Below are 20712 nucleotides of genomic sequence, written 5' to 3'. Positions count from 1 at the left end.
TATGTTTTGTGTTATATAGACCCCCGTCACCTGATGTCATGTGTCGGTGGTGTGACCAGTATGTTTTGTGTTATATAGACCCCCGTCACCTGACTTTATGTGTTGGTGGTGTGACCAGTATGTTTTGTGTTATATAGACCCCCGTCACCTGATGTCATGTGTTGCTGGTGTGACCAGTATAATTTGTGTTATATAGACCCCCGTCACCTGATGTCATGTGTTGGTCGTGTGACCAGTATGTTTTGTGGTATATAGACCCCCGTCACCTGACTTTATGTGTTGGTGGTGTGACCAGTATGTTTTGTGTTATATAGACCCCTCTCACCTGACTTTATGTGTTGGTGGTGTGACCAGTATGTTTTGTGTTATATAGACCCCCGTCACCTGACTTTATGTGTTGGTGGTGTGACCAGTATGTTTTGTGTTATATAGACCCCCGTCACCTGACTTTATGTGTTGGTGGTGTGACCAGTATGTTTTGTGTTATATAGACACCCGTCACCTGATGTCATGTGTTGGTGGTGTGACCAGTATGTTTTGTGTTATTTAGACCCCCGTCACCTGACTTTATGTGTTGGTGGTGTGACCAGTATGTTTTGTGTTATATAGACCCCCGTCACCTGATGTCATGTGTTGGTGGTGTGACCAGTATGTTTTGTGTTATATATAGACCCCTCTCACCTGACTTTATGTGTTGGTGGTGTGACCAGTATGTTTTGTGTTATATAGACCCCCGTCACCTATGTCATGTGTTGGTCGTGTGACCAGTATGTTTTGTGTTATATAGACCCCGTCACCTGATGTCATGTGTTGGTGGTGTGACCAGTATGTTTTGTATTATATAGACCCCCGTCACCTGATGTCATGTGTTGGTCGTGTGACCAGTATGTTTTGTGTTATATAGACCCCCGTCACCTGACTTTATGTGTTGGTGGTGTGACCAGTATGTTTTGTGTTATATAGACCCCCATCACCTGACTTTATGTGTTGGTGGTGTGACCAGTATGTTTTGTGTTATATAGACCCCCGTCACCTGATGTCATGTGTTGGTCGTGTGACCAGTATGTTTTGTGTTATATAGACCCCCGTCACCTGACTTTATGTGTTGGTGGTGTGACCAGTATGTTTTGTGTTATATAGACCCCCGTCACCTGACTTTATGTGTTGGTGGTGTGACCAGTATGTTTTGTGTTATATAGACCCCCCGTCACCTGACTTCATGTGTTGGTGGTGTGACCAGTATGTTTTGTGTTATATAGACCCCCGTCACCTGATGTCATGTGTTGGTGGTGTGACCAGTATGTTTTCTGTTATATAGTCCCCCGTCACCTGACTTTATGTGTTGGTGGTGTGACCAGTATGTTTTGTGTTATATAGACCCCCGTCACCTGATGTCATGTGTTGGTGGTGTGACCAGTATGTTTTGTGTTATATAGACCCCCGTCACCTGATGTCATGTGTTGGTGGTGTGACCAGTATGTTTTGTGTTATATATAGACCCCCGTCACCTGACTTTATGTGTTGGTGGTGTGACCAGTATGTTTTGTGTTATATAGACCCCCGTCACCTGACTTTATGTGTTGGTGGTGTGACCAGTATGTTTTGTGTTATATATAGACCCCCGTCACCTGACTTTATGTGTTGGTGGTGTGACCAGTATGTTTTGTGTTATATAGACCCCCGTCACCTGATGTCATGTGTTGGTCGTGTGACCAGTATGTTTTGTGTTATATAGACCCCCCGTCACCTGACTTTATGTGTTGGTGGTGTGACCAGTATGTTTTGTGTTATTTAGACCCCCGTCACCTGACTTCATGTGTTGGTGGTGTGACCAGTATGTTTTGTGTTATATAGACCCCCGTCACCTGACTTTATGTGTTGGTGGTGTGACCAGTATGTTTTGTGTTATATAGACCCCCGTCACCTGACTTTATGTGTTGGTGGTGTGACCAGTATGTTTTGTGTTATATAGACCCCCGTCACCTGATGTCATGTGTTTGTGGTGTGACCAGTATGTTTTGTGTTATATAGACCCCCGTCACCTGACTTTATGTGTTGGTGGTGTGACCAGTATGTTTTGTGTTATATAGACCCCCGTCACCTGACTTTATGTGTTGGTGGTGTGACCAGTATGTTTTGTATTATATAGACCCCCGTCACCTGATGTCATGTGTTGGTGGTGTGACCAGTATGTTTTGTGTTATTTAGACCCCCGTCACCTGACTTTATGTGTTGGTGGTGTGACCAGTATGTTTTGTGTTATATAGACCCCCGTCACCTGACTTTATGTGTTGGTGGTGTGACCAGTATGTTTTGTGTTATATAGACCCCCGTCACCTGACTTTATGTGTTGGTGGTGTGACCAGTATGTTTTGTGTTATATAGTCCCCCGTCACCTGACTTTATGTGTTGGTGGTGTGATCAGTATGTTTTGTGTTATATAGACCCCCGTCACCTGACTTTATGTGTTGGTGGTGTGACCAGTATGTTTTGTGTTATATAGACCCCCGTCACCTGATGTCATGTGTTGGTGGTGTGACCAGTATGTTTTGTGTTATATAGACCCCCCGTCACCTGACTTTATGTGTTGGTGGTGTGACCAGTATGTTTTGTGTTATATAGACCCCCGTCACCTGACTTTATGTGTTGGTGGTGTGACCAGTATGTTTTGTGTTATATAGACCCCCGTCACCTGATGTCATGTGTTGGTGGTGTGACCAGTATGTTTTGTGTTATATAGACCCCCGTCACCTGATGTCATGTGTTGGTGGTGTGACCAGTATGTTTTGTGTTATATATAGACCCCCGTCACCTGACTTTATGTGTTGGTGGTGTGACCAGTATGTTTTGTGTTATATAGACCCCCGTCACCTGATGTCATGTGTTGGTGGTGTGACCAGTATGTTTTGTGTTATATAGACCCCCCGTCACCTGATGTCATGTGTTGGTGGTGTGACCAGTATGTTTTGTGTTATTTAGACCCTCGTCACCTGACTTCATGTGTCGGTGGTGTGACCAGTATGTTTTGTGTTATATAGACCCCCCGTCACCTGACTTTATGTGTTGGTGGTGTGACCAGTATGTTTTGTGTTATATAGACCCCCCGTCACCTGACTTATGTGTTGGTGGTGTGACCAGTATGTTTTGTGTTATATAGACCCCCGTCACCTGATGTCATGTGTTGGTGGTGTGACCAGTATGTTTTGTGTTATATAGACCCCCGTCACCTGACTTCATGTGTTGGTGGTGTGACCAGTATGTTTTGTGTTATATAGACCCCCGTCACCTGACTTCATGTGTTGGTGGTGTGACCAGTATGTTTTGTGTTATATAGACCCCTGTCACCTGACTTCATGTGTTGGTGGTGTGACCAGTATGTTTTGTGTTATATAGACCCCCGTCACCTGACTTTATGTGTTGGTAGTGTGACCAGTATGTTTTGTGTTATATAGTCCCCCGTCACCTGACTTTATGTGTTGGTGGTGTGACCAGTATGTTTTGTGTTATATAGACCCCTGTCACCTGACTTCATGTGTTGGTGGTGTGACCAGTATGTTTTGTGTTATATAGACCCCCGTCACCTGACTTTATGTGTTGGTGGTGTGACCAGTATGTTTTGTGTTATATAGACCCCCCGTCACCTGACTTTATGTGTTGGTGGTGTGACCAGTATGTTTTGTGTTATATAGACCCCCGTCACCTGACTTCATGTGTTGGTGGTGTGACCAGTATGTTTTGTGTTATATAGACCCCCGTCACCTGACTTTATGTGTGGTTGGTGTGACCAGTATGTTTTGTGTTATATAGACCCCCGTCACCTGACTTTATGTGTTGGTGGTGTGACCAGTATGTTTTGTATTATATAGACCCCTGTCACCTGATGTCATGTGTTGGTGGTGTGACCAGTATGTTTTGTGTTATATAGACCCCTGTCACCTGATGTCATGTGTGGTTGGTGTGACCAGTATGTTTTGTGTTATATAAACCCCTGTCACCTGACTTTATGTGTTGGTGGTGTGACCAGTATGTTTTGTGGTATATAGACCCCCGTCACCTGACTTTATGTGTTGGTGGTGACCAGTATGTTTTGTGTTATATAGACCCCCCGTCACCTGACTTTATGTGTTGGTGGTGTGACCAGTATGTTTTGTGTTATATAGACCCCCCGTCACCTGACTTTATGTGTTGATGGTGTGACCAGTATGTTTTGTGTTATATAGACCCCCCGTCACCTGATGTCATGTGTTGGTGGTGTGACCAGTATGTTTTGTGTTATATAAACCCCTGTCACCTGACTTTATGTGTTGGTGGTGTGATCAGTATGTTTTGTGTTATATAGACCCCCCGTCACCTGATGTCATGTGTTGGTGGTGTGACCAGTATGTTTTGTGTTATATAGACCCCTGTCACCTGGTGTCATGTGTTGGTGGTGTGACCAGTATGTTTTGTGTTATATAGACCCCCGTCACCTGATGTCATGTGTTGGTGGTGTGACCAGTATGTTTTGTGTTATATAGACCCCCCGTCACCTGGTGTCATGTGTTGGTGGTGTGACCAGTATGTTTTGTGTTATATAGACCCCTGTCACCTGATGTCATGTGTTGGTGGTGTGACCAGTATGTTTTGTGTTATATAGACCCCCCGTCACCTGATGTCATGTGTCGGTGGTGTGACCAGTATGTTTTGTGTTATATAGACCCCCGTCACCTGACTTTATGTGTTGGTGGTGTGACCAGTATGTTTTGTGTTATATAGACCCCCGTCACCTGATGTCATGTGTTGCTGGTGTGACCAGTATAATTTGTGTTATATAGACCCCCGTCACCTGATGTCATGTGTTGGTCGTGTGACCAGTATGTTTTGTGTTATATAGACCCCGTCACCTGACTTTATGTGTTGGTGGTGTGACCAGTATGTTTTGTGTTATATAGACCCCTCTCACCTGACTTTATGTGTTGGTGGTGTGACCAGTATGTTTTGTGTTATATAGACCCCCGTCACCTGACTTTATGTGTTGGTGGTGTGACCAGTATGTTTTGTGTTATATAGACCCCCGTCACCTGACTTTATGTGTTGGTGGTGTGACCAGTATGTTTTGTGTTATATAGACCCCCGTCACCTGATGTCATGTGTTGGTGGTGTGACCAGTATGTTTTGTGTTATTTAGACCCCCGTCACCTGACTTTATGTGTTGGTGGTGTGACCAGTATGTTTTGTGTTATATAGACCCCCCGTCACCTGATGTCATGTGTTGGTGGTGTGACCAGTATGTTTTGTGTTATATATAGACCCCTCTCACCTGACTTTATGTGTTGGTGGTGTGACCAGTATGTTTTGTGTTATATAGACCCCCCGTCACCTATGTCATGTGTTGGTCGTGTGACCAGTATGTTTTGTGTTATATAGACCCCGTCACCTGATGTCATGTGTTGGTGGTGTGACCAGTATGTTTTGTATTATATAGACCCCCGTCACCTGATATATAGACCCCCGTCACCTGATGTCATGTGTTGGTCGTGTGACCAGTATGTTTTGTGTTATATAGACCCCCCGTCACCTGACTTTATGTGTTGGTGGTGTGACCAGTATGTTTTGTGTTATATAGACCCCCATCACCTGACTTTATGTGTTGGTGGTGTGACCAGTATGTTTTGTGTTATATAGACCCCCGTCACCTGATGTCATGTGTTGGTCGTGTGACCAGTATGTTTTGTGTTATATAGACCCCCGTCACCTGACTTTATGTGTTGGTGGTGTGACCAGTATGTTTTGTGTTATATAGACCCCCGTCACCTGACTTTATGTGTTGGTGGTGTGACCAGTATGTTTTGTGTTATATAGACCCCCCGTCACCTGACTTCATGTGTTGGTGGTGTGACCAGTATGTTTTGTGTTATATAGACCCCCGTCACCTGATGTCATGTGTTGGTGGTGTGACCAGTATGTTTTCTGTTATATAGTCCCCCGTCACCTGACTTTATGTGTTGGTGGTGTGACCAGTATGTTTTGTGTTATATAGACCCCCGTCACCTGATGTCATGTGTTGGTGGTGTGACCAGTATGTTTTGTGTTATATAGACCCCCCGTCACCTGATGTCATGTGTTGGTGGTGTGACCAGTATGTTTTGTGTTATATATAGACCCCCGTCACCTGACTTTATGTGTTGGTGGTGTGACCAGTATGTTTTGTGTTATATAGACCCCCGTCACCTGACTTTATGTGTTGGTGGTGTGACCAGTATGTTTTGTGTTATATATAGACCCCCGTCACCTGACTTTATGTGTTGGTGGTGTGACCAGTATGTTTTGTGTTATATAGACCCCCGTCACCTGATGTCATGTGTTGGTCGTGTGACCAGTATGTTTTGTGTTATATAGACCCCCGTCACCTGACTTTATGTGTTGGTGGTGTGACCAGTATGTTTTGTGTTATTTAGACCCCCGTCACCTGACTTCATGTGTTGGTGGTGTGACCAGTATGTTTTGTGTTATATAGACCCCCCGTCACCTGACTTTATGTGTTGGTGGTGTGACCAGTATGTTTTGTGTTATATAGACCCCCGTCACCTGACTTTATGTGTTGGTGGTGTGACCAGTATGTTTTGTGTTATATAGACCCCCGTCACCTGATGTCATGTGTTTGTGGTGTGACCAGTATGTTTTGTGTTATATAGACCCCCCGTCACCTGACTTTATGTGTTGGTGGTGTGACCAGTATGTTTTGTGTTATATAGACCCCCGTCACCTGACTTTATGTGTTGGTGGTGTGACCAGTATGTTTTGTATTATATAGACCCCCGTCACCTGATGTCATGTGTTGGTGGTGTGACCAGTATGTTTTGTGTTATTTAGACCCCCGTCACCTGACTTTATGTGTTGGTGGTGTGACCAGTATGTTTTGTGTTATATAGACCCCCGTCACCTGACTTTATGTGTTGGTGGTGTGACCAGTATGTTTTGTGTTATATAGACCCCCCGTCACCTGACTTTATGTGTTGGTGGTGTGACCAGTATGTTTTGTGTTATATAGTCCCCCGTCACCTGACTTTATGTGTTGGTGGTGTGATCAGTATGTTTTGTGTTATATAGACCCCCCGTCACCTGACTTTATGTGTTGGTGGTGTGACCAGTATGTTTTGTGTTATATAGACCCCCGTCACCTGATGTCATGTGTTGGTGGTGTGACCAGTATGTTTTGTGTTATATAGACCCCCCGTCACCTGACTTTATGTGTTGGTGGTGTGACCAGTATGTTTTGTGTTATATAGACCCCCGTCACCTGACTTTATGTGTTGGTGGTGTGACCAGTATGTTTTGTGTTATATAGACCCCCGTCACCTGATGTCATGTGTTGGTGGTGTGACCAGTATGTTTTGTGTTATATAGACCCCCGTCACCTGATGTCATGTGTTGGTGGTGTGACCAGTATGTTTTGTGTTATATATAGACCCCCCGTCACCTGACTTTATGTGTTGGTGGTGTGACCAGTATGTTTTGTGTTATATAGACCCCCGTCACCTGATGTCATGTGTTGGTGGTGTGACCAGTATGTTTTGTGTTATATAGACCCCCGTCACCTGATGTCATGTGTTGGTGGTGTGACCAGTATGTTTTGTGTTATTTAGACCCTCGTCACCTGACTTCATGTGTCGGTGGTGTGACCAGTATGTTTTGTGTTATATAGACCCCCGTCACCTGACTTTATGTGTTGGTGGTGTGACCAGTATGTTTTGTGTTATATAGACCCCCCGTCACCTGACTTTATGTGTTGGTGGTGTGACCAGTATGTTTTGTGTTATATAGACCCCCCGTCACCTGATGTCATGTGTTGGTGGTGTGACCAGTATGTTTTGTGTTATATAGACCCCCGTCACCTGACTTCATGTGTTGGTGGTGTGACCAGTATGTTTTGTGTTATATAGACCCCCGTCACCTGACTTCATGTGTTGGTGGTGTGACCAGTATGTTTTGTGTTATATAGACCCCTGTCACCTGACTTCATGTGTTGGTGGTGTGACCAGTATGTTTTGTGTTATATAGACCCCCGTCACCTGACTTTATGTGTTGGTAGTGTGACCAGTATGTTTTGTGTTATATAGTCCCCCGTCACCTGACTTTATGTGTTGGTGGTGTGACCAGTATGTTTTGTGTTATATAGACCCCCTGTCACCTGACTTCATGTGTTGGTGGTGTGACCAGTATGTTTTGTGTTATATAGACCCCCGTCACCTGACTTTATGTGTTGGTGGTGTGACCAGTATGTTTTGTGTTATATAGACCCCCGTCACCTGACTTTATGTGTTGGTGGTGTGACCAGTATGTTTTGTGTTATATAGACCCCCGTCACCTGACTTCATGTGTTGGTGGTGTGACCAGTATGTTTTGTGTTATATAGACCCCCGTCACCTGACTTTATGTGTGGTTGGTGTGACCAGTATGTTTTGTGTTATATAGACCCCCGTCACCTGACTTTATGTGTTGGTGGTGTGACCAGTATGTTTTGTGTTATATAGACCCCCGTCACCTGACTTTATGTGTTGGTGGTGTGACCAGTATGTTTTGTGTTATATAGACCCCCGTCACCTGATGTCATGTTTCGGTGGTGTGACCAGGTGTTGAACGCAAGCAGGATGATCGGGGATGAACATTTCAGATTGGCTGCAGCACAAGCCATGGTTACTGCTGGACATGCCATTATGACTACATCATGGTCACCAGAGGACGTGTCCCACCAAAACTGTGTTGTCAAGTGAGTATTTAATAATTTTGTTCTAATGGTTTTATAACAAAATCACTAGGCCCTGGTCTCTCATTGTCATTTTACAGCATGATGATTATTGTCAGTTTTGTTTTTAAAAGTTTTTACATTGATGATATTTGTTTGGATAAAAAAAAATATACTTGGTTCTCAGGCCCACATGCATCTCATTCAAGGGTGCTGCCCTACTGATTTTGTCGTTAAAATGATAAAAGAAAAAAAATGCGAATGGATCAGCCACCACCTTTTAAATGGGTTTAAGCTCAAAATTAAATAATCTTTAGAAGGTACTGACCAAGTGTTATCACTTTTTTGGTTGGTCTGAAATCCAAGATGGCCACAACAATACTTACTACCGAGTATGTTTACTATGATAGTAGAATAGCATTTAGAGTCAGATGACCATTGAGGTCCATGGGCCTCTTGTACTGGTTAGTCATGAAAATGTATTTACCTCGTGTCCATGGCAGATAATTGCACAGAGAACAGAAATCATTTGGGCAGGCGACACTAAAACAAAAGTAAAAATCTCTGATTTTTATCAACCAATAACCGGTTGTGCTTAATTAACAAGATATCTGTTAGTTTTATAACTAAATACTAAACTCTTGTGTGAAAACAACAATTTATATTCGTCATTGAAAAACCTGAAAAAGTTCTCCCACGTCTCATTTTTGCAATGTTAGTTGAAATAAAGGAAAATGCCTCTTTGCTTCATCTTTTTTGAAAATAAATCCTGAAAACCAAATAATAATTTTTTTTGGTCTTACATTAGTGTTCAACTGATTTTGATATGTTCTTTACATAGAAAAGCAAACAATGACACCCTAATGGTTCCTTTAACATCAGGAAAATGCTGATTGGAAACAACAAAATTATCAGTGCTAGTATTTTCTGTTCAGACTTTTTCAGGCTATGTCTAACCTTGTCCAGGACGATGATACAGAGGTTCGTGTATTGGCCATGAAGTTTATACCACACCTGTGTTACAAAGGCAGGTCAATACAGGTATGATAATAACACAAATTATACAGGTAATTACACAACTTATGCAGGTAATCACACAACTTATACAGGTAATAACACAAATTATACAGGTAATTACACAACTTATACAGGTAATAACACAAATTATACAGGTAATTACACAACTTATACAGGTAATAACACAAATTATACAGGTAATTACACAACTTATACAGGTAATAACACAAATTATACAGGTAATTACACAACTTATACAGGTACATTTGTAATAACACAAATTATACAGGTAATTACACAACTTAAACCAGTAATCATACAACTGATAAAGGTAATCAAACATAAGGACAGTCACACATACGGGTAGATACATCACACGACTTATTACAGGTAATCACAAAATTATTCACAGACAGGTAATCACACATACAGGTAATCATACAACTTATACCGTTAATCACACATACTGGTAACATACAGGTAATCACACATACTGGTAACATACAGGTAATTACAGATACTGGTAACATACAGGTAATCACACATACAGGTAACCACACATCTTATACACTGTCAGGTAATAAAAACAACTAAACCAGTGATCATACAACTGATACAGGTAATCACATATACAGGTAATCACATATACATGTAATCACATATACAGGTAATCATGCATAAAGGAAATCACTCATACAGGTAATCACACAAAAGTCTCACAAAAACACCAATGTGATAATGTGTGTGTCTCAAAAAATGAATATTCATGTAGGGTCTAACAATAATGGTTTGGATTCAATGCATAAAAATAATTCCTATTTTCATAAGGTTTTTTTTTATTAGCTCACCTGGACCGAAGGTCCGGTGAGCTTATGCCATGGTGCAGCGTCCGTCGTCCGGCGTCCGGCGTCCGGCGTCCGTCCGTCAACATTTGCTTCAAATCGCTACTAGTCAAAAAGTTCTTATTGGATTTTGACCAGATTTGGTCAGAAACATCCTTGGCAGAAGGGGATCAGATTTTGCATAAATGGTGACTCTGACCCCCAAGGGGCCTGAGGGGTGGGGCCCAATAGGGGAAATTGAGGCAATTCCTTTAAATCGCTACTAGTCATAAAGTTATGAATGGATTTGAACCCAATTTGGTCAGAAACATCCTTTGGAGAAGGGGAACAGATTTTGCATAAATGGTGACTCTGACCCCCAAGGGGACAAAGGGGCAGGGCCTAATGGGGAAATAGAGGTTATTCCTTCAAATCGCTACTAGTCATAAAGTTATGAATGGATTTGAACCCAATTTGGTCAGAAACATCCTTTGGGGAAGGGGAACAGATTTTGCATAAATAGTGACTCTGACCCCCAAGGGGCCAAAGGGGCGGGGCCCCATATGGGAAATAGAGGTAATTCCTTCAAATCGCTACTAGTCATAAAGTTATGAATGGATTTGAACCCAATTTGGTCAGAAACATCCTCTGGGGAAGGGGAACAGATTTTGCATAAATGGTTACTCTGACCCCCAAGGGGCCAAAGGAGCGGGCCCATTAGGGGAAATAGAGGTAATTCCTTCAAATCGCTACTAGTCATAAAGTTATGAATGGATTTGAACCCAATTTGGTCAGAAACATCCTTCAGGAAAGGGGAACAGATTTTGCATAAATGGTTACTCTGACCCCCAAGGGGCCAAAGGGGCGGGGCCTAATGGGGAAATAGAGGTATTTCCTTCAAATCGCTACTAGTCATAAAGTTATGAATGGATTTGATCCCAATTTGGTAAGAAACATTCTTGGGGGAAGGGGAACAGATTTTGCATAAATAGTGACTCTGACCCCCAAGGGGCCTGAGGGGCAGGGCCCAATAGGGGAAATTGAGGCAATTCCTTTAAATCGCTACAAGTCATAAAGTTATGAATGGATTTGAACCCAATTTGGTCAGAAACATCCTTTGGGGATGGGGAATAGATTTTGCATAAATGGTGACTCTGACCCCCAAGGGGCCAAAGAGGCGGGGCCTAATGGGGAAATAGAGGTAATTCCTTCAAATCTCTACTAGTCATAAATTTATCAATGGATTTGAACCCAATTTAGTCAGAAACATTCTTTGGGGAAGGGGAACGGATTTTGCATAAATGGTGACTTTGACCCCCAAGGGGCCAAAGGGGCGGGGCCCCATATGGGAAATAGAGGTAATTCCTTTAAATCGCTACTAGTCATAAAGTTATGAATGGATTTGAACCCAATTTAGTAAGAAACATCCTTTGGGGAAGGGGAACAGATTTTGCATAAATGGTGACTCTGACCCCTAAGGGGCCAAAGGGGCGGGGCCTAATGGGGAAATAGAGGTAATAACTTCAAATCGCTACTAGTCATAAAGGTATGAATGGATTTGAACCCAATTTAGTCAGAAACATTTTTATGTGAAGGGGAACAGATTTTGCATAAATGGTTACTCTGACCCCCAAAGGACCAAAGGGGCGGGGCCTAATGGGGAAACAGAGGTAATATCTTTAAATCGCTACTTGTCATAAAGTTATGAAAGGATTTGAACCGAATTTGGTCAAAAACATCATAGGGGGAAGGGGAACAGATTTTGCATAAATGGTGACACTGACCCCCGAGGGGCCAAAGGGGCAGGGCCCCATATGGGAAATAGAGGTAATTCCTTTAAATCGCTACTAGTCATAAAGTTATGAATGGTTTTTAACACAATTTAGTAAGAAGCATCCTTTGGGAAAAGGGAACAGATTTTGCATAAATGGTGACTCTGACCCCCAAGGGGCCAAAGGGGCGGGGCCTAATGGGGAAATAGAGGTAATTCCTTCAAATCGCTACTAGTCATAAAGTTATGAATGGATTTGAACCCAATTTAATAAGAAACATCCCATGGGGAAGGGGAACAGATTTTGCATAAATGGTGACTCTGACCCCCGAGGGGCCAAAGGGGCAGGGCCCCATATGGGAAATAGAGGTAATTCCTTTAAATCGCTACTAGTCATAAAGTTATGAATGGTTTTTAACACAATTTAGTAAGAAACATCCTTTGGGAAAAGGGAACAGATTTTGCATAAATGGTGACTCTGACCCCCAAGGGGCCAAAGGGGCGGGGCCTAATGGGGAAATAGAGGTAATTCCTTCAAATCGCTACTAGTCATAAAGTTATGAATGGATTTGAACCCAATTTAATAAGAAACATCCCATGGGGAAGGGGAACAGATTTTGCATAAATGGTGACTCTGACCCCCGAGGGGCCAAAGGGGCAGGGCCCCATATGGGAAATAGAGGTAATTCCTTTAAATCGCTACTAGTCATAAATTTATCAATGGATTTGAACCCAATTTAGTAAGAAACATTCTTTGGGGAAGGGGAACAGATTTTGCATAAATGGTGACTCTGACCCCCAAGGGGCCAAAGGGGCGGGGCCTAATGGGGAAATAGAGGTAATTCCTTAAAATCACTACTTGTCATAAAGTTATGAATGGATTTGAACCCAATTTGGTAAGAAACATTCTTGGGGGAAGGGGAACAGATTTTGCATAAATGGTGACTCTGACCCCCGAGGGGCAAAAGGGGCGGGGCCCCATATGGGAAATAGAGGTAATTCCTTTAAATCACTACTAGTCATAAAGTTATAAATGCATGTTGTAAACTCAGAGAGTCTGGACTTCATTATTTCTTTAAAGCAGTTGGGATCCCCACGCTATAACCATAAATAGCATTGTTTGAGGTTAACAAACAAAAGGAATTGAACATGAACATTATTTTGACATTTGGTCAAATCCAACCAGGTGAGCGATACAGGCCCCATGGGCCTCTTGTTTATTTATTCGTACATTTTAGTTTTGTATATGAGCAAATTATCCAACTGCTAAAACAAGTAAGTGTTTACCTTTATATGGTCAAAGTGACTTGATGTGAAGTATATATAGCCATGTTAATACTTGTGTATGTGTTGTTTACAGTATGGTGCTGTACAGTGTAACACAGGATACCAGGTAAACATTTAACACCATTCTATAACAAGCCCTCGATTCTAAACAGGAAATCAGATCTAGGTTAACAGGCCCTCGATTCTAAACAGGAAATCAGATATAGGTTAACAGGCCCTCGATTCTAAACAGGAAATCAGATCTAGGTTAACAGGCCCTCGATTCTAAACAGGAAATCAGATCTAGGTTAACAGGCCCTCGATTCTAAACAGGAAATCAGATATAGGTTAACAGCCCCTCAATTCTAAACAGGAAATCAGATATAGGTTAACAGGCCCCTAATCTTAAACAGGAAATCACATATAGGTTAACAGGGAGATAATCTTGTATTAGAATTTAGGGCAGTTTTTTACAAAAAAACTACTTCAGATTGGTGGCCAGTCTAGTTATAATGGTACCATAATCAGTCCAAATTGATAGTGAAAACCACACAACTAACTTATTGTTTAACATAGAGTGAATAAATGATTAATTTAATCTTAACTAGGCAGCAATTCTGGATTTACCAGATAACGCTTCTTTTATTGAGCGATTTGTTTTCTGTGATTTGGATGTTTAATGTAGTGTTATCTCCCCTTTAGCTGTTGTTTGAGTACCTACACACATCTTACTGGTGGTCTGAGGCTGTGGTGTCCACTCTTGTCCAGATGTTGTACCAACCCAAGGACGTCCGTACATGTATTACAAACAAACTTACTGCATGGTAAGTCTCTACAGATAACAGAGTGTTGTGTGTAGTAGGGGCAGGTAATTCAAGCCTAATAAGATCTTTGTTTGAAAAAAACGAAAATCAAGGGAAAAAAACAAACAGAACACATGAAAAACTTAACTTGCAATGAGAACAAAGAATATTACTAGCCTAAGCGTTAATATGGACATACAAGTTTTGCAATTTTCAAATCTATACATCAACATTTCAGACTAAAGTAATTGAGGCTTGTAAGAAAGTAAAATAAGATCTCTTGGTTCATCTTTATTTCATAATCGAAGAATCCTGTCAAATCAGTCAAAACATTTAAACCATGATAAAAGGAGGCCCAGTTCAATAAGTAAAAGAAAAACATGAATTCTGTTTAAAAGTTCTATATAGTGTGATCACAAATACAGAACTAATGTCAGGACAAGGACTACCTGTTATAAGACTTAGTCAGACTGATGTCAGTGTCAGGACAAGGACTACCTGTTATAAACTTAGTCAGACTAATGTCAGGACAAGGACTACCTGTTATAAGACTTAGTCAGACTGATGTCAGTGTCAGGACAAGGACTACCTGTTATAAGACTTAGTCAGACTGATGTCAGGACAAGGACTACCTGTTATAAGACTTAGTCAGACTGATGTCAGTGTCAGGACAAGGACTACCTGTTATAAACTTAGTCAGACTAATGTCAGGACAAGGACTACCTGTTATAAACTTAGTCAGACTGATGTCAGGACAAGGACTACCTGTTATAAACTTAGTCAGACTGATGTCAGGACAAGGACTACCTGTTATAAACTTAGTCAGACTGATGTCAGGACAAGGACTACCTGTTATAAACTTAGTCAGACTGATGTCAGGACAAGGACTACCTGTTATAAACTTAGTCAGACTGATGTCAGTGTCAGGACAAGGACTACCTGTTATAAGACTTAGTCAGACTGGTGTCAGTGTCAGGACAAGGACTACCTGTTATAAGACTTAGTCACACTGATGTCAGGACAAGGACTACCTGTTATAAGACTTAGTCACACTGATGTCAGGACAAGGACTACCTGTTATAAGACTTAGACTGGTGTTGATGTCACTGTTAACATTGTCAGGGTAAAGACTGTTACATACTTACATTGTGTATGTTGGTTTGTTTCAGTAATCAGCAACTGTTTGAGCAGGAAGATGATACATTCTGTATAGAAAGTATATTCACTAGACTCCAAGTTTACAAGTCATTAAAGGTATACTATCCTAAATCTGATGTAGTGTTAATAACATGTGTGTATCCTTAATGGGAGAATGATGTAGTGTTAATAACGTGTGTGTATCCTTAATGGGAGAATGATGTCGTGTTAATAACATGTGTGTATCCTTAATGGGAGAATGATGTAGAGTTAATAACATGTGTGTATCCTTAATGGGAGAATGATGTAGTGTTAATAACATGTGTGTATCCTTAATGGGAGAATGATGTAGTGTTAATAACGTGTGTGTATCCTTAATGGGAGAATGATGTAGTGTTAATAACATGTGTGTATCCTTAACGGGAGAATGATGTAGTGTTAATAACGTGTGTGTTTCCTTAATGGAGAATGATGTAGTGTTAAAACGTGTGTGTATCCTTAATGGGAGAATGATGTAGTGTTAATAACGTGTATGTATCCTTAATGGGAGAATGATGAAGTGTTAATAACGTGTGTATCCTTAATGGGGAGAATGATGTAGTGTTAATAACATGTGTGTATCCTTAATGGGAGAATGATGTAGTGTTAATAACGTGTGTGTATCCTTAATGGGAGAATGATGTAGTGTTAATAACGTGTGTGTTTCCTTAATGGGAGAATGATGTAGTGTTAATAACGTGTGTGTATCCTTAATGGGAGAATGATGTAGTGTTAATAACGTGTATGTATCCTTAATGGGAGAATGATGTAGTGTTAATAACATGTGTGTTTCCTTAATGGGAGAATGATGTAGTGTTAATAACGTGTGTGTTTCCTTAATGGGAGAATGATGTAGTGTTAATAACGTGTGTGTTTCCTTAATGGGAGAATGATGTAGTGTTAATAACATGTGTGTTTCCTTAATGGGAGAATGATGTAGTGTTAATAACATGTGTGTATCCTTAATGGGAGAATGATGTAGTGTTAATAACATGTGTGTATCCTTAATGGGAGAATGATGTAGTGTTAATAACGTGTGTGTATCCTTAATGGGAGAATGATGTAGTGTTAATAACATGTGTGTATCCTTAATGGGAGAATGATGTAGTGTTAATAACATGTGTGTGTAATGGGAGAAACACTCATTTCTTCATGGACATCAATTTACAAAATATGATGATTGTAACAATATTTTATGTCTGAAGACATGTTTCAGTGTATTGTATGTCATACTTGCCAACTTTTTAAAATTCTCATGGGGGAGAAAGTGCGTGAGCGACATTTTTGACCGGAAAACACATTTCACGCGCGACACATTTAGCAAACAAAAACTAAGGGGAGATAATTTGCTATTGGAAAATAAATTCCTTGCATGAACACTCACTTAAATAAAAAAAAAAAAGGGGGGGGGGGGGGGGGGGGGGACTTTTTTCAAGCTTGGCCAATGATCTTTTTTATTCAAGTTTGGAAAGATAATTATATAAGCAACAAGTTACAAAAAAATAGATACAAAATTACATCATTTTTAATTATTTCTGGAAATTATTTAACTCACTGTTCACTCTAAATAAAAGTATTTTCTTAGATATGTTATGAAAACTATGCTATAAGATAAATGTCAGTCAATGAATGCAAATTATCACAATGATCTCACTTTCTAGCAACAATATAACAATATAATATCTGAATGAAATTTCAAATGGTTTAAAACAAAGACAATAATACAAAAAAATTAAAAAGGGCTGTACTAGATATCTAGCAGTTGTACTCACTATAGGCCTACAACTCAGTGCTTTGTAGGTGGGGACTAATACTTAACTTCTTAGTTTTAACATGTCAGTATTTAGTTTAAGAAAGTGAGTATTTGTGGACATCTTTTTGTCTTTCAAAATGTGAATTGGGAAAGTTTCTGCCAAAATATAAGTCTCTGCTAATTGACACTAAGTTAAGTATGCTGATGATACGGTGATTGAAACGACATGTCACCTACCGGCAACCAAGCAAATGGTCGTTATTGTGAATTTATTTCCTTGTGCTAATTATTTAAAGATCAGCCAATGTTTAAATGTAGTTAACATTTCAATAAGTAATCTGTCACATTCGATACTCCGTTGATAACATTGCCAGTGTTGTTTTCACTTTTTCTGTCCGAGATATTACGGTGTCTGTTTACTGTCAAGTGGAGGTCTTTTATGCGCTTGACATCAAAGGCAGTATACGAAGCCATTTGCAAGCGTTTAATCAACCATGATCGACCTGCTACGAAACAATCACCACACGTCCTCAGCTTAATTGGTTTTAATTAATTGTTTATCTATCGGGGTATTGTCACCCTTGCAGTCAGTGAAGTGTCAGAATTTCGTTACGGTCTGTGATCAGGTCAGTAACTGACCAATACCCCACACATATGTCTTTCACCAGCCAGCAAGCGTTACCGTCATAGGCCTAAGTGAAACTAACAAGATGAATAGGGGCTCCATACGGGGTTATCAAGACATATTCTCCAAAATCGGGAGAATACCCTTTGTTTTATCTATACGATCGGGAGACGGGGCAGGGAGTCTGGAATCGGGAAATTCCCGACTAAATCGGGAAAGTTGGCAAGTATGGTATGTGTGAAGACATTTTTATGTTCAGTGTATTGTCAGTATGTGTGAAGACATTTCTATGTTTCAGTTTGTTGTGAGTATGTGTGAAGACAGACAGTCCAACTCCAGTGTACAATGTCTGAGTGAGCCAGGACAAGCCCTCTCTAATGACCTGAAATTTGTGGAAGATTTCATCAACAAACATGTAGATGGTAGGTGTTTAGATTATATACAGGTATACCATGGTATTGTTATGTCCTGAATCAATATCAGTTCGCAAAGTACCAGTGATCATGTGGTATGATGTAGTATCTGTCATTCATACCTTAACTTAACAGTGTCATGGTATTTGTTCTTGTAGACATCCCAGCAACTTCTTGAAGCATACAGAAACACAATGTCTTTATCTGTTAATTAAGAATATTTTCTATCAATGCTTAAATTTGCTTTTGAGCAATACAGGCCCTCGTTGCCTCTTGTTTTACAGGTTATAACTGGTGTTTGTTCAGTGTGCAGACATTGTGGTACTATTGTGTATTGTTTACATTACAGGTAAGCCTGTGTTCAGTCTGGGTATGGATACTGCAGTATTGTCAGCTATTGCTGGGTGTGTGCTATTTGGTTTGGTGCTGGTTGAGGCCAGATTTTCTCCAGAGGATTCCGTCTGTTTACAGCTACAAAATATTCTCTCAGTAAGTTGGTTATCAGGAATTACATGCAAAATGAATTCATGAAGTATAAACCAAATAATGAATTCATACAGTATAAACCGAATGAATTCATGCAGTATAAACCAAAAAATGAATTCATGCATCTGGTTTTTCCTAGAACTCAACACTGATGCTAAAGACAAAAATTGTGAGAGAAAAAACTGTGTAACTGGACATTTATTTATCAGTACCTACCTGTGTAACTTGACATATATACAAATGTATATCAGTACCTTCCTGCCTGTAAATATTATACCATACCAAGCCTTGTATTTGTTAACTGAAGAATCCCTCCTCCCATCCCTGTCAGGTTGAAATGCCCCTATCTCATCCTTAAGGAGTGAAAGATTCTTATAATTTCCCACTAGGAAAAGTGTGGGTGCACCAGTTCATGACAAGAGAAAATAATGTCTTCCACACAATGATAGAGATAAAGCATTCTCTCATATCTCGCCATGTTGGATAGAGTTTGCCCATGTAAGATAAATCTATCTTACATAGCATTTCACGCGCCCGGATTAATCTGCGTTCAAGGGGGACAACTCTCACAACGTCGTCTGCTTGTGTTCACATCCGACAGTCCTTATCGTCGGTGTTGGTTTTGAAACGTTGGACTTAACTATAAAAATACATACATTCTTAGATAAATATATATCATATCAGCAGTAAATCAATAGGGCTACACGGTTAAACGATTAGACATTTCATCTGAGCGAACATATAACTCCGTTACTGTAACAAACAGTTAGACTACGCCTACAGGCCTGTTGTAACAGTTACAGTACAATACAGACTTGCCTACCCGACAGATTTGTCATTTGTCATTAAAAACATGTAAACACACACAATCACCTCGCCATGACAGGAAGTAAAATAAAAGCCATACATAAAAAAATATAAAAAAGAAAATGTCAAACGTCACAACCTATGAAATGGTTCCGTTTGCGTCAGCAGGGGGCCCTGGAATTTTTTTACTCTACTGTACTGTCAGTAACTGTTAGGCCTACTCAGTAACCTGTGTATTTGGAAGTTGGGAATTGGCTCTTAAATGAACGAACAGTCGGTAAAAATGATAGCCCTCAATGTTCATATAAAATTGTATATTTTAATTGTAACTCAAGAGTCTATTTGTATAGAGTAACCAGGAAAACTGTCATCCTAGCCTTTCAATATGATCATCGTTATCGACTGACCTACCTTCGTCATTCCATCAAGAAAACCGGTTAAACACATATAATCCTATGTCACAGAAAAGATCGAATACTCGTATAGAGTCACTGTTCGCTGGTTCACACACGAAGTTGCCAAAATCACAGTGAATTTAAAATTACCAGCCACGAAACATCGCCGCGTCATGGCGATCGAGATCGACATCACTCTCAATATCCTTGAACTATGAATGGAATTCCAATGACAGTCGTGACGTCATGCAGTGACGTAGTATTTTATAAAAAAAAATTTGACTTGACATTTAAAAGTACAACAGTGTGTTCTGTGAAATGATTAAATATGTCGAGGTGCAAATCAAATTATATGTGAAGTTGGAAAACTCATTTCAGCGTTGGCTTTCAGTATTGTTGATAGAACTTCTTTTTCTCGGATGTTGACAATTTGATCACGGCCACGTAAAAGTCGGTCAAGTTACGGTAATTTTTATCGGCGAATTGTTCATTCGTTCATCACTTAACCACAAAATGAATGAAATTTGTGTACAAACGTAGTTTGCCAAAATAGGGTATGATCTTTCAGAAAATCCAAGTATATTTAGTAAAAACGTCAAATAAAGAAATTAAAAAATTGAAGAAAATGGATGGCTGAGGGACACTTTCGCCAGA

The 20712-nt window shown here is 40.6% G+C and overlaps 1 protein-coding gene across 4 annotated transcripts in view; it reads left to right on the top strand.

Moving 5' to 3' along the window:
• Positions 1 to 20712, top strand: part of LOC117324166 (thyroid adenoma-associated protein homolog) — a 50846-nt gene that overhangs the window by 29077 nt on the left and 1057 nt on the right. For 2 of the 4 annotated variants that reach the window (XM_033879846.1, XM_033879845.1), the window contains 7 exons: positions 8573 to 8749; positions 9661 to 9766; positions 13695 to 13727; positions 14303 to 14424; positions 15573 to 15657; positions 18256 to 18379; positions 18720 to 18859. In XM_033879846.1, the coding sequence (XP_033735737.1) occupies positions 8573 to 8749; positions 9661 to 9766; positions 13695 to 13727; positions 14303 to 14424; positions 15573 to 15657; positions 18256 to 18379; positions 18720 to 18859 (787 nt within the window). Of the gene's footprint in view, positions 1 to 845; positions 1144 to 8572; positions 8750 to 9660; positions 9767 to 13694; positions 13728 to 14302; positions 14425 to 15572; positions 15658 to 18255; positions 18380 to 18719; positions 18860 to 20712 lie in introns of those variants that run through there. The other 2 variants (XM_033879847.1, XM_033879848.1) reach the window with 2 other exon arrangements.

Source organism: Pecten maximus, chromosome 3, assembly GCF_902652985.1.
Source record: "Pecten maximus chromosome 3, xPecMax1.1, whole genome shotgun sequence".
NCBI lineage: Eukaryota > Metazoa > Mollusca > Bivalvia > Pectinida > Pectinidae > Pecten > Pecten maximus.
The sequence above is the reverse complement of the archived record's forward strand: the minus strand, read 5'-3'. Positions and strand labels throughout refer to the sequence as shown.